Source organism: Phocoena sinus, chromosome 1 (assembly GCF_008692025.1).
Source record: "Phocoena sinus isolate mPhoSin1 chromosome 1, mPhoSin1.pri, whole genome shotgun sequence".
In the NCBI taxonomy this organism is placed as follows: domain Eukaryota; kingdom Metazoa; phylum Chordata; class Mammalia; order Artiodactyla; family Phocoenidae; genus Phocoena; species Phocoena sinus.
Window position 1 is genome coordinate 14,651,687 of NC_045763.1, and position 14,440 is coordinate 14,666,126.

General features: G+C 54.3%; 1 protein-coding gene across 1 annotated transcript in view; it reads right to left on the reverse strand.

Moving 5' to 3' along the window:
* Positions 1–232: 232 nt before the first annotated feature.
* UBR4 (ubiquitin protein ligase E3 component n-recognin 4) overlaps positions 233–14,440 on the reverse strand; it is a 127,476-nt gene continuing 113,268 nt past the window's right edge. Inside the window, 10 exon segments of the mRNA XM_032608200.1 lie at positions 233–625; positions 3,046–3,208; positions 3,901–3,991; positions 7,235–7,462; positions 9,703–9,894; positions 10,984–11,109; positions 11,573–11,661; positions 11,663–11,707; positions 12,634–12,756; positions 13,674–13,892. Of these exon segments, the coding sequence (XP_032464091.1) occupies positions 561–625; positions 3,046–3,208; positions 3,901–3,991; positions 7,235–7,462; positions 9,703–9,894; positions 10,984–11,109; positions 11,573–11,661; positions 11,663–11,707; positions 12,634–12,756; positions 13,674–13,892 (1,341 nt within the window). The 3' untranslated portion in view covers positions 233–560.

Genomic DNA, 14,440 nt, shown 5'->3' on the forward strand with positions numbered 1-14,440 from the left:
TTAAGGCCAAAACTTAAGAGAAGCCAAGGCGTTTGTTTCAGGAAAGATCATAGCCGTCAAATGCGGTGCCCCAACTTGCTGGCCGAGAACAGGCAGGCTCCATCTGGCGCCAAGAGACAGCGAATGTGATACACGCAGGCCTCCCTGCTGACGCCAGAAAGGGCTGTGCAGTCAAGGAGAAGTATGTGGCCAGTGTCACTAAGGAGGGGTTCAAGCACAGGCAACACCTTCCTTTTCAATGTGTATTAAGTCATTTGTTTATTTCTCAAGATGCGCACACTCAAGTATTCAGTTGGCCAGGACAGCTCGTGGCTCCCAGGTATGTACAGGTCCTTCGACGGCTTGGGTTACAGACAACTTCATAGCTAGTGCACCACACACACGAGATAAAACAGGAAGCCTAAAATCCCCAAGCCACTCCAAGAAAAGTGAGGGAGGGAGGAGGGAGGAGCAATGATGGAGCAACGATGCAGCAACCCGTGGCGGAAATCACACACAGGAGGGGAGAACACAGAGGCAGGCTAGCTTCCATCTCTGTCGACCGCCGTTTCGTGTGGTGCTCAGGGGACTGAGTCCAACAGGTCCTTCAGGAAGCTCTCCGGATCCGTGATTTCTGATAAGAGACCTGGAGAACAGGCAGAGGCTGCTTAGCAGCGGCCCTCGCAGCCCCCAGCCCCCGAGTCACGGAGCCTGCGTCCACGCGGGAAACACACCGTGCTCCCACAAGCTCGGACACAGCTGCTCATGGGAGACCGGCGACGACCGCAGAGACAGTCACCGAGCAAACACTCTTGTCCTGGGAGGGGAGCTGGGCTCCGACACCTGGCGCTGCGGCAGGATTAAAGGCGTTTAAAGTGGCAGCGGCCAGCTCACGATCTCCCCAGGGCGGAGGTGCTACACCCGGGTCCCTGGACCCCGCAGGGGCCTGTAAGTCCACTGAAACTCAGTGCGCGGTGGAGCGGGGCGGGGGTGGGGGGGTCCTCTGGAGAGAGTGTCTACAGCCTTCAGCAGATTCTCAGAGGGACCTGGGGCCAAACAAAGGCTAACCCCACTGCCCTCGAGGGCTGGGAGGAACAGGGTAGGGTAAAAGAACCCAACCCCTAGTCCAGGGCCTGTAGCAAGCTGCCAGAGCTCAGGAGCTCCATTTCCTCCACTGCCAAATGGGGACAGTGACAAGTCCTTGTCACATCACCCTGGGGATTAGATGAGGCCAGTTATGTGAAAGTGCCCAGGGCACAGAAGGTGCTCGCTCAATCGGCATCAGGTCCCCTACGGCCCATCCCTCCCTCACAAGCAGGGCTCTCACTTGACCAATGCGGGGTCGTTAACCCCGAGGCGGGGCAACACTCAAACTGAAGTCTGGGCTAATGCAGGAAGACTGCCCCCCATCAGCTCTTGCTGGTTTGGAAGGTGTTTTTGTCCTTGCATTTGAGTAGGGTGTGTCGGATGTTCTGAAATTTCCTACCAGTTTGAACAAAGCAATAAAGCCATGCCGTAAACGCCTGCGCTTGCGCTCGAGTGGAAGGCGGCAGAGGCCTCCCACCTGACCTGCCCCCGCTCTTCCCTGCTCCAGGGCTGATGCAAAGCCCTGAACAGAGGTGAATACCTTCCTTCCCCTGCCTGCCTCTTCCTCCTCTTCCTCGAACTTTGACATTCATATTGACAGTCTTTGTAGACATCCACCAGACCCCTGGGTGACAGGTAAGGCACTGGGCCCTGAGGACACAGACACACAGGCTACCTGCTCTCAGTTGGGGCCACCTCTTGAAGAAAGCAAGGAGTGTAGCCAAGATAAAATGTCTAGGCTGAAAAGACACCCATGGGAGCATCTAGTGAAGTTAACAAAGGAACTGGGGTGAGCGGTGGCAACCTCTGACCGACAGGTAACAGGGAAGGCACCAGACCAGCAAAGGCCCGTCCAGTATGGCTTCCACTGAGGCCACTGCAACAAACGGCCAAACTGGAAGAAAGGCCTGGAGCTTTGGGGAAGCTCCATCCGGGAAGAAAGAGGAATTCACACTGAGCATCACTCCGAACGTTTGAGGGTTCAGTGCCCAGAGGACAGACTAGAAAATGCTACTGGCGACCTTCTCTTGATAGGGGGATCTGGGGAGATTTTTTCTGCTCTTCACACTGACAGAATTGCCGTCAGGGAAAAGGAAACAAGCTCACAGAAGACTTAGGCAGGTGCGGCTCCCCCTGCTTTGGCTCTGGGAGCCTACCTTGGAAAGGACGGTGGTGACGGTGGAGCTGGACTGCAGGGCCCACACCCTCAGAGGGCACGGGACTTTTAATTCGGGGTTGATTTTCCAGCACTGGCCCAAGTCACCTCCCCCTGCTGTCACCTGATGCTTGGTTATGAAATCCAAACAAATTTTAATGTGTTTGCAATTAGGATGACAAATTTGTTCTATAACGAACCTGTACACAGGAGAGAACAATGACTTCATTTTTACCAGCTGGGGGATGAGAAACTGTCTGAGGATGTCTCATGTGACAGCACTTCAAAGCACCTACTAGCAGAGATGTTCTTTGCTCTCTTTTGATATTTTACTATTTATCTTAAGAATCAGAGTTGAAATCTTCCACACCTCCCCGGGGGCAGCTGTGACATAAGATGTCTCAGTCCCCGAAAGGCAGGAGGAAGACAGGTAAGCTCCATGTTAGTTCTCTGAACTGTCATAAGAAGCCAGGAAACCAAAAGGGGCTCCAGTGATTTTCCAGCTATGCCCCACTGGGAACTTGTTTAATCTTCAAAGCCTCAGTTACCCCATCTGTAAAATGGGGATAACCACAGCTCCGCCTCACACAGGGCTGCCCTGCAGACTGAGAAAGTGCGTGCATGAGAACACAGCACCTGGGGTGAAGTGAGCCACACGTCACGGCCGCATCTCGTTACCAGGGACCTGGTATGTACACATCTCTCCCAGACCCCTCGGTGGTGGCCCACAGGCTGGTTCTCGCCTGTTTTTTCCTGTGTGTGAAGATGAAAGCGGATGGCCAGCCCCCCTAAGATCCATGAAAGATGAATAACCTGACACTGACCAGCGGCGTCGAGGAACTCTGAGAAGGTCTCCACTGGCATGAACTCCTCCTGGAAGGCCTTCAGGGCCTTGTCGGCAGCTTCGTGGATGGGCATGTCGTTGTGGCGGATGTATTCTGCCAGAGAGCAGGACCAGCCACCCTCCGTGTTGCTGGTCGGCACCTTCTACGAGAAGCAACAGGACACACAGGCCGGGCGGGTCGCTCAGGTCAGGCAGGGAAGAAGAGAGCCCTCCCATACACATCCAACTTTTCCCTGGAGGATGTGTTCTGCTTCCAGGAACAACAAAATTTCACTTCATTCTTCTCACAGCCCCTCTCCTAAGCGCACGTCACATGAACCTACAAGCTTTGAGAGGCGATGCGTTCTTTCCTCCCCATCCCCTCCACCATCAAGCATTTCCCCAAGAAGAGGGACTCATCAACACGCTTTAATTCAGCTGTTTCATTTAGACGATGAAAGGAACCACCCCAAACCCTCTGATTCTCTCAAGGCTGAGAGGAGCGTCCCTATTATAAACTGGGGTGGAAAAAGTTACACTCACACAGGGCAACGGAGCTGATCCAAACAGAGGGGACGAGAGCAAACAGAGAGTGACTCGGGGTGGAGCGGGGGGAGAGCGGCCTGCAGAAGAGGGTCTGCAGCAGCCTGAGACCGGGTCACAGGAGCAGTCATGGCTACAAATGCAGTCTACACACGCAGGGGTCGGAGCTAGAGGGTAAACCCCTCCCCACGGCGGGTCGGCCTGTTTCTCGGGGGAGGCTGGTGGAGGAGCCGGCTGCCGAGGCATGGTCAGAGCCACAAGCAGACGTCTACGCCCCTGCCAAACCCGGCCACGCTCCCAGCGGCCTCCTTACCTTAAACATGTTATAAATGAGATCAACGAGGGCCCAAAAGAGAAGGGAAGAGCGATAAGCAGAGTAGTCCTTCACCGCCTTGTCTGTCAGCCTGGAAAATAAAACCAAATCCCATGTCCGTGAAGACCCCGGGAGGATACTCCCAAGGACGGAGCCAAGCATTCTGGGAGCAGGGGAAGAGTCTGCGCATCACTCAGCTCCAGCCACCTGCCATCTTCTCAGAGGAACGCAGCCACGGTCAGAGCTTCTGAAGCCCTGGGACCCAGAGATTTATTCACCACAAGACGCTGCACGACAGAGTCATCTTAGTAGCGACTCTGCTAAGCCAGGGAAAATGGGAAAGAGGGAGACGTAAGTTGCAACACGGCAGCCAAAAGGCTACTGCCTTAAAGAGTCGCCACAGAGTCCCGTGTTTCCCTGTGTTGAGCCCCCACACGCGCTCTCGGACTTGACGGGACCTAATAAATGCAGGAGGAAACAAGGTTCTACTTCAGTCTTCACATTCCCACTTGGAGAGTTTTTACCAGCAGCCAGCAGACCTTAAAGCAGTCTCACACAGTAATCTGCCAACCGCGTGCCACGTTAAAACCAGCAAGCCGGGCACCTGGCGTCGGACAACAGTGATGTCTCGGATGTGAGCCACAGCCGGCCCAACACCTCCGAAATCCCGGGCTAATCCCAGAGCTCACCACACCCCTTCGTTTCTAACCAGCATCGCTGCTACTTAATCCAGCGACGCGGTCTGGGATTAGAGAGCAGCCAAGCCCTTGGAACACGGAGGGCCGTCACTGACAACAGCGTCCACCGCCTTCCCAGCAGACGCTCCTGGTCTGAGGAATGATTACTGCAGGTAGAGCCACATGAAGTACAGAACGACCAGCACGCACTCTGCACGGTGAGTGAAATGCCGGTGCTAGGACTTGGTTTCTACAGCCCAAGATCTAGGAGAGGTTTTGTCTGCAAACTGCCTTCATATCTGTAATAAGTAAAGGCTAGATAAACCCTTGTCATGGAGATTCTACACCCTGGAACAGAGCCCATACCAAAGGGACCAGAACTTAGTACTAAAATGTGTGTGTGTGCACGCACCATGTGTTTATATACACTAGAATCATAAACATCAGACAAGCACAGATGTATTCATTTAGAAGCTAAAACTACACTGTATGGGCCTCAAGTGGAGGGACTACCTGGCATGAGACAGGCCAACCACACCTACACTCAGTCAATGTTTAAGTTATTAACCAAAGTAAAGTAAAATAATAAAATGAGACAATTCTGTTCGCTAAGGTATGCTACCTGTACCCTCCCTCCCCCCAACGTCTCCAAAGCGCCCACCTCCTCCCCGACCACACGCATGAGCACACTGCAGCCGAAAGGGAAAAATACTGCGAGGTGGGCCTGTGGGTCGACGATGGGACGACGACGATGGGACTTCTTTCTCTGCAACTCTGTGCACTGGCAGACAAGGAAACAGAAAAGGCTCTGACGGAAGCCTAGTGAAGTCCCAGGCTTAAATGCTTGCAAGTTCCTGGCAGAAGAATCTTTTCCTGAAGGTAAAGCCCGCAGAAGGGAGCAACTCCTCTTGTGCGGACTCCTAGATCTCTGTGTACCTGCTGCTGCCCCACCCCATAATGGGCTTGAGGACAAAGCCTGCTGCAGTGGCACTGCCCCAACCACCAGGAGGTCACCCTCTAAATGTCCCTCCTTGGAGGGTGTCCCACACCGTGCTGATGGCCAGCACTCTGCCACCCTGCTTCCAGGGCACCCTGCTCACACCCTGACACCCCGCCAGGGCTGCTCCTTCTTGCAGCTCTTTCGCATTGGTGGCACGAATCTGGAGTGTCCCTGCCCAACTTAATTATTTCAGGTTAATTAGTAAAGGTGACTAAACTGCTACAGAGGAAAAGGCAACTCATGAGTGCCAGCTCACACTGGATTTCCTAATTAAGCTGTGACCAAATCAGCTTTTCCTTAACTGCCTGGGGACAGTAATGAATTCCAGTCCCCCTAATTGAAAGCAACACAGCTCCTGTGGGTTCAGACTTCACACCTGTCACCGAGAGCCTGTGCCCAGTGAATAGCTACTTTGCGTGCTATGGATACAGGCCGAGCCTGGCTTATCAACAACTTAGCATCTTCCAGATCTAACTTTTGATTTCCAGCAGCTAGTTAACTATTAATGCTTTAGACTCTTGGTTAACACTGGAAAGTGCTATGTTTGGAATAGGGGCAGGGGCTAGGTAGGAATCTAACAAGACCGGCCCCCTCTGCTCTACGCAGAGGCTGGCACTGGCTGGACCCAACAGCAGAGCTCCAACCTGGTCTCCCGGGCCACGAGGTGCCTACCACTAGCGACTTGATAAATCAGAGCTGATGGAGGTGGAGACACCAGGTGTGCAAATTCAGGCCAAGGCTGCTTCCACTTGGTCTGTCATTATCAGGGCCTAAAAGTTCCTCCCCTGCACCCTTGTTGGAAATGTCCCCTCAGATCCTAGTGAAAGCAGACACAGGAGGACAGACCTTCCCAAAGTGAAGCAGGTTTCCCTCAAGGGCAGAAGCAAGCTGACAACTCATAGCCTACCCTGTAGCCCAGGAAGGCAGACTGCTCGGGCCACAACGGGCCAAGAGTAGCGCCAAGGAGTCCCCTCGGGGTGGCGCAATCTGTGCACTCGTCGCAAAAGGCTTCTCGCTGTTGTTGTCTGCAGTTGTTTGCCTCAAGACACCTCCCAGCTGACCCAAATCACAGCACGGGGTCATGAAAACAAAGACCACTTCCTTCCGAACTGCCTTCCTTCTTAGGGAGGTGTCCACACCAACAGCAGAGAAAGAAAGAAGGCTCATGGAACGCGGGGGGCAGACGGGATAGGAATGTGACCAAGGAGGAGATGAGGAGCTTTTAATACCAGAAAAGAACATCCCCGAGCACAGCCCCCAGGAAGCTTTGCTAGTTTATGCGCAGACCAGCAAGATTCGGAACACCTGGCTACCTGTCTCAACTGCCTGCCGACCCTAACCCTTCTCCTGAGAAGTCTCACCCTGTGCCTGGCTGGCTTCCTCTCTGAGGACACTTCCCAGGGGTAAGCCTGGCCCCACACTTCTAGTGCCTGAACACCTGACCCAGAGGGGCAGGCACCCGGCGGCGTCAGGCCTCGACTCTTGGTGTGACCGGCCGGGAAGGCTCAGGATCCATTACCGAGTCAAGCGAGGCGCCTCCACTCAGCACCTGCACGCCGCGGGCAGCTTTTACCCACAGCGGTTTACAGAGTCCGGGCGACAGGCGGCCCAGGAGACGGCTCCCTGAAGCAGGGCGCTTCCCGAAGTGAGCACTGACCTGGTGGCTCCCCCTGGAGCCACTGCCCGGGCCTGAGAGGTCACCAGCAGCCGCCGCAGGATTTCCACGCGTATGGCTCGCCACTTCTCGGGGGGCAGGACGTGGAGGGCTAGGACAGTGAAGTAGTGGGGCCCGTCCACTTCAAAGGCACTCTCCACCCACTTCTCCTTGGGCTGCTCCAGAAAGCCCTGGAGGTTCTTCTCCTCTCGGGAAGTTGCTCGGGTTCTGGAACAAAAGGAGCACCATGAAACCAGGGCAGAAGCAGGGCATGAGCAGCACGGGGGAGGAGGCTTGCTCAATCTCCGTCTTCTTTTTACATTTCCTGAGCGCTCGGCTCACGGAACCCCCCAACCCGTCCTCCACCGCCCCTCCCGCCTCCTCTCTCCAAGCGGGGCACCCCCAGCCCCGCTCCAGTCCTTCTCGGGGGCATCGTCCTCGTCCCCCACCCCCCAGCCCAGCTCCGCACAATTCCAACTGCGCGTGTCCGGCACATTCACAAACACTCCGCCATCCATGTGTCCTGACAACTCTGGAAGGTGACAGCCGGCACCTCTTTACCAGGGTATCTGAAGGCCCGGGGAGTGAAGTGACACAACCAAAGTCACCAAACCAGTCAGCAAACCCAGAGTCTCTGAGCCCACAGCCCACACTCCCCGACTCGACGAGTCTCGGTACAGCTAACTGTTCACACGGCATTTGCAGCCGGTGCCCTTCCTAGGCTATCGTGGTGTGTTCTTTTATGTGTCCGTGTCCTCTCTCCTCCATTAGAACAGATTCCTCCCGGCGAGCACTGCTTCTCGTTCTCGTTTTTGCCTGAACTGCAGCAACAATGGTAATCATCAACTTTAACGCCAAGCCCGTTCTAAGAGCTTTCCATGGATTATCTCATTTAATCCTCACGATAACCCGATGAGACGGGTACTCTCCCAACGTTACAGAAGGGGAAACTACAGCACAAAGAGAGTAAATATTCTGCCCAAAGCCACACAGTGGGGAGTGAAGGAACCAGGCTCTGACCAGGCAATCTGGCTCCAGAGCTTTCCCAGCGTGGACTCTCCACCTGCAGTGAAGCTTCGACAGGTCACCAGATGGGCACTGAGAGACCACTTCCTTATCACATATTTCTGGCTACACTCTCTCCTTACGAGCTGGATGGTGCTCTCAGGCCAAGAGTGCTTGATGCCCCATCCTAGTTCCCTGTAAATAAAAACACAACACTAGTAGCAGCTGAATCAAAGTTACCAGGTCTGCACATGGCACTGCCAGGCACTGGACTGTGGGAAAGCAGGGAGGATGGTACGGGGACACCAGGCACCCTTCTGCTCCATGGATGAACACAGATGGAACAGGCGGCTAACCCTAGACTGGAGTGTCAGAACTGGAAATCAGAAGCTTTGTGCCATCACACGACCCGCTCCACTCTGCCCTGGCTCGCGCTGTGTGTGACATACTCGCCTTCACATACAAACGTCCCAGCAAAGGCAGCAATCCCTGCTCGACCAGCCCCCCCCCTCCCCACGCCCAGCGTGACCAAGCTCACACCAGCATGAACCGGCGAGGGAAGCAGGCTGTGGCTGGGAAACAGTGCCTCTTCGTGCAGCTTCCGGCTCAGCCTCTAACTGACCGAGACCATCAGGACACAGCCTGCTCCCTCCCCAACTAAGGAAACTAAGCATGAGTTACGAGTGTCTGGCATTTCAGAGACACAGTGACATCGGAAGCCACCAGCTCTGTTCTGCTGGACAAATCATGCGGCCTCTCTGGGTCTGCTTTGCTCCCCGGAGACTGGGGCGGCCCCCTCCACCCCAATGCTGCCAAAAAGAGGCAACGGCTCTGTCAAAGGCCCCACGGACACCAGCAATCAGCACTGCTCAGGCCTGAAGCACAGGCCTGTTTTTTTTTCTGGGCTACCTTCCTTCTCAGCTGACTTTCCCAAATAATCTTCAACAACACCTCCCCGCTCACAGCTGCTAGAAGCCTCACTCACTGAAGAAGAGACAGGGATAGCAAGTCCAGGCCCTTGGTCCTGCCACATCCTCCAGCTGTGAAACGCTCACCTGGGAACAGCCTGTGTGCCTTTGACAGTGACTGTGTGCGGCCCTGACCCATGCCCCCCCGCCATCCAAGGGAACAGTCTTGCAAGTAGCAGCTACACTGAAGTAGAAGCTTCGATGATCTGGCCTCTCCCGCTTCCTGCTCCCCTCTGGCTGAAGGTCAGTCAAGCAGGCAGCCCTTGGCTGCCCGTGCTGGTAGATGAGACAGTTTTGGAAGAGGAAGCCACCGTACTCTTTATTCTGGGTGATTCCAAAGAGGCGCGATGAACATTCCTACTTCGGTAAGGCTGCCTGGGGCCAGACATTCGTTCTAGAACTAACTAGACGGCTACAGAAAAGGCGGGAGAGCTTGTCGGGCAGAGGAACACGGGTGGGGCAGCCCGTGCTGCCCCGAGACGCGCGGTACTGACGTGTTTCAGGACGTAAAGCACGGTGTGGATGATGTACGGGATCAGGTGGATGTTGCTCTCCCGGCCGCCCCCTCCAGTGTCCGCGCTGAAGGACTGCTCCATGGCGAAGCGCAGGAACAGCAGCTTGATGTCGTGGATGTTGAGCTGGTACGTGGGCTCCCGCTGGCCCGTGCACTCCTGGAGGTAAGTATTGTGCCTGGGAGAAGAGAACAGGTGGTGAAGTGGAAGCAAGCTCCCTGGTGAAGACCCAGCTGGGAAGGCAGAGCCCCCCTTCGGCCTGATGGCTGTGAAGGTTACACAGACGGATAGAGCATGAAAGGGGGAGTCGAGGACAAGGGCTGGGCTCGGGGGAAGACAAGAGCAGAGCACACTTTTGTTTCTGCTGTGACTGAACGCGATGCTCTCCAAGCTTTGAGGAGAACGTGCCGGTTTGGGGGCGGGGCGGGGGGAGCAGGGGGTGCATTTCTTGATGGACTAATGTCATAGGACATATTGTGACCACATCTGGAAGTGCATTTTGGGAGAAGAAATGTAGAACTGATTCATTCTGACTGACAAGGTGATCTACCCATAAGAATCATCTCCTCAACCTCCAAATAAAAGGTTTTCCTATGTCAATGTACGTCACCAACCACCTGGACTCTGCCCCTGATTAAGCCTGTGCCTCAGTCCCTTCACCTGCAGAAGGTGTATAATAACAACACCCGGGAAGCAGTTCGACATGCTGCCCAGCATGACTTTCGTCATTATTACCGCCAAGTGCCTGGTTCATGGTAAGTATCTTTCATCCCCGAGCTTTACAATAGGACTTGGGGTGGGGCACCACTGCACAAGGCATCTGCAAGAGATGAGGACCTCACAGAAGGTTTCGCTACTCTACTCTGGATTTTAGGACAAGGGAGGCTTTGAAAGGAGCCCGATAATCCCACGCCATCAAGCTATTTTCATTATTTAAACCTCAGAGAAATAGAAGTGAACTCTGGGAAATTTTGGCCTCAAGGACCAAGTCAGGGGTCCTGTGTTTTGTGTCCTAAGATCAGCAAAGGAGGAGAGGTAGCAGATAACCAGAGATTCCACCTGGGGCCCCAGACGCTGAGGGTGCTGGCTTCTCCCAGCAGAGTCCCCTCTCTTCCGGACGGGCTCCCCTGTCAGGAAGCAAAGACAGACATGGATTCCTGATGAGGGTGACAGGAGATGGCTTCCCCAGGGCCGGGGCTGACAGCTGATCTTCCCCTATCTCCTGGGAATCCTCTCTTTTCGACCATGCAAGATGCTCCGCACTCACCTTGCCAGACAGGTGGCAAAAGCTGACTCAGGAACATGGGGCCCCCAGACGGGAAGGAGACCGTTGCACTTAGTGTTGGCGTCTGAAGGGCGGCACTTTCCCCACTCTTCCCGGCCTCGAGCCAGCCTGGATTGGGAGGAGAGCAGGGACAAGTGACTGCTGGAATTAATCTGGCAACCAGGCACCTGGGCGCGTGGGGGTGGAGGAGGGTTTGCTGACACTAAGGAAGTGCTGGCCCGTGTGCCTGACGCTACAGAGAGGAGCAGCCGTTTGTAACCACGATGGTAAATGCCGGCTTCACCGCCTCTAGTAAGCAAGGCTGCTCTCACCAGCCTTGGGCCAAAAGCCAAGTATCTTTTCCAGATTATATGGCAGGAATGGCACCTGGGCCTGTATGGCTGAAGGTAGGACACCATACTTTGCAGAGCCTAAGGAAGAGAATTAAAGCCTCAGGGGTGGCAGTCCCACCCCCTCCCAGTCCAGGGCCTCTGGCGAGCTGCCCGCTCCCCTGAAGTCACACAGGGCTAGTACTGAAGCACATGCAAGGGGAGGCCTAGTGAAGGAGCCACCCCGCAAGAGCCAGGCCCACCTGACGGCAGCCAGGTGGCAATCGTAGTGCACGATGTTGAAGTGGGACACGGTGCTGTAGCCCTGCTGTTTCCGGGGCTTGTTCTCCATCCTCCTCTAAGGCTACCCGCTTGGTGAAGGTATAAATGCCCAGGACCTTGGTGGCTGCAAAGATAACATAAAAAGGAGGAGAGGTGAAACTCCAAGGCAGGCTGTGAAAGGAGGTGAAGCAGAGCAGAGGGGCCCCGAGGGTCTACGATCCTAGGAAGGGATGCATTCAGGAAAGGGGGTGATGGTGAGCCCCTCAGTCTCCTGCTTAAGCACTTGGCTGGGCAGAGCCCCAGTGAAATGAGGGTCGTGGGGAGCAACTGAAATAAAGTGGATGCTGTGAGACAGAAGGGCAGAAATGCGAGCCTGAACGGTCCCTTCCTTTTGCTTCTTTTATCTGAAAATGAAGAATAAAGTGCCTTCTTGTTAAGTCACTTGTTTTTCAAAACTGACCAGAAAGCTCCAAGGAGCCTGTGTCACAGCAGGACTTACAGGGCTCGTGGCCCAGGGTAGGGCCCCTTCGACAGGCTTGGGTGCTAAGTAATAAATTCAAGCTGGGAGAGGAAGAGCGACGACTGTTAGGCCTTTAGGGGAGCAAACTGGTCACTTGCTGTGTGTTCCTTTGGGTGTTAAATCGAGTTAGGTGGAGCCAGAAAGCCAAGGTCCTGACCTTCTGCCCAGGTTATCTGAATATGGAAGCAGCATGATATGTTTTTAAAAGCCCCAGGTCTGAAGTCAGAAAGCCTGGGCTAGAACTCTGGCTCTGCTACACGAACTTCGTTTTCTCATCCATAAATTAGGGCTTTTTACAGGTTTAAAGATAAATTACCCAGTTTACATAAAGGCTCTGGGCACAGGGCCTGGCACACGGAAGGGACCCCAGTGAGTGGTAGCTGCTGATGACGATGAAGACTACCGTGCAGATCAGTCTGCCTTCCCACCTTTAGAGAGGACAGCTGGCCCCAAGATACGAGCCCTGACTCTGGCCTAAGAACAAAAAGGCCTCAGGCGAGGGAGGCCACCGGGGCTTGGGACTGACCGCACCTGGAACTTGTACCCCTCCCTGCAGATGCAGCATGTGAGGCCCGGCTCCTCGATCAGCTCCTCCATCTGCTTCAGGAGCGCCGTCTTGGTCACGACCTGGCCCTTCTCATTGGTCTGTAAGGGGAACCCCAGGTGGCACGTCAGACAGGAATTTCCACGCACCCTCCCACTGCAGCTTGGGGACACGCAGGCACAGGGCTGACCTTCCACATACATGAAAAGGACTGCTGCACTGAAAGGAAACTCTCTTTAGTTGGCTTCTAATGAGGTAAAGACCCAGATTCTCCTGCTATTCTCTTCCTACAGGAACCACTGAAGCAGAGGAAACCATCCAGCTAGAACCCTGGCAAGTTGCCACTTGCCAAACAAAGAAGCCCCCTTTCCTCGTGCCAGCAAGACCAACTCTTGGCTGACAAGGGCTGTTGCAGCATGAGTCATTTACTGTTCCCATGGGAGTTTTAAAACTGCTGACACTCAAGTTCGCTGGTCTGGAGAAGGCTCTCACAGGACCTCTGCCTCCTCCAAGGTAGGATAGAAGAGCACAGAGCCCTTCTTGTCGAACAGACCCAGGTTCAAACGCCTGTCAGCCACTTGTTAGTTATGTGCCTTGCCGATTTACTTCACCTCTTAGCTTCAATTAGTTCATCTTTAAAATGGGTATAAAATCAACCTCTCAGAAGCACATGAGGGCTTAAATACAATCTTACAAGGAGGCTGCGTAAGCACAGTGCCTGGCATATAATAAATCCTTGATCAACAATGATTATCACCATTTTTAATGCTTCTGCGAACTTGTTAAGTCATTTAACCTCTGAGCCTCATCCGTATAGAACAATGATAGTCACACATCTAAGGGCTGTCGGGAAGATGAAAGAAGGTGAAGCATCTAGTGCCGTGCCCAGTACACCGACCCCCTGCCCACAGCCTTCACCTTCACCTTCACCATCCCCAACCCCAGCTCTGAAACCCCAGAGCACAAATGACTGTGCCACAGGGTAGGCAAGAATGCGGGGACCCAGGCGTGGCTGTACCGTCATGCCCAGCGTGCCCAGAGCCTTCTGCCTCATGGCCATGGCCATGCGCTTCTTCTCGGCCCGGGTTTCCCTGCGGGCCGCGTCTATCTTCTTGTTTACATCAGGGTGTTCCCGCAGTGCCTCCAGCAGGTTCTCTGCCAGGGTCCCAATGCCCTCATCGCTGGACACCTGCTCCAGTTTATGCAGGTTTGTAATGGAGTCGGTTCCGATCAGAACCTGTCAAGAAGGGACCAAAGAGATGAAGGCCTCCAGTTATGTAAACAAGTGTTCTTCTCAGGAGCTTAAAGGTTCAAAAAACGTGCACAATCTCATGTCATCTGCTTGGTTTCAATCAGATCCTCTGATTTTACACTTCAAGAGATTCGGACAAATGGAGGAGGATAGGCTCTGCCACCAACCTCTGACTAGTCACCACGCTCTTCAGTCCCCATAACACTGTCTATAAAATGGGGGCAGGCCAGGGCCGCCACGATGATTAAATCAGATGCCATACGTAAAGTGCTCAGCACAGTGAAAGTGAGAGGGGCTCAGATAAGAGTCCCTGGAGAAGCAGCCCCTGATGAGGCCTCAGTGGTGAACTCAGCAACCACACCAAGCAAAGAAGGCCTTGATGTTCACGGGGGCTCTGCTGAGCTCTTCATCCGTGTCCACCAAACCCGGGAGCACAGCAGTTTTCTCGACCTAGGGATTCCAGACGTACAACTACACGTGGGAGTGGGGATAAGAAACAACTTAGAAAGAAACAGATGTAAACAAAAACCTCC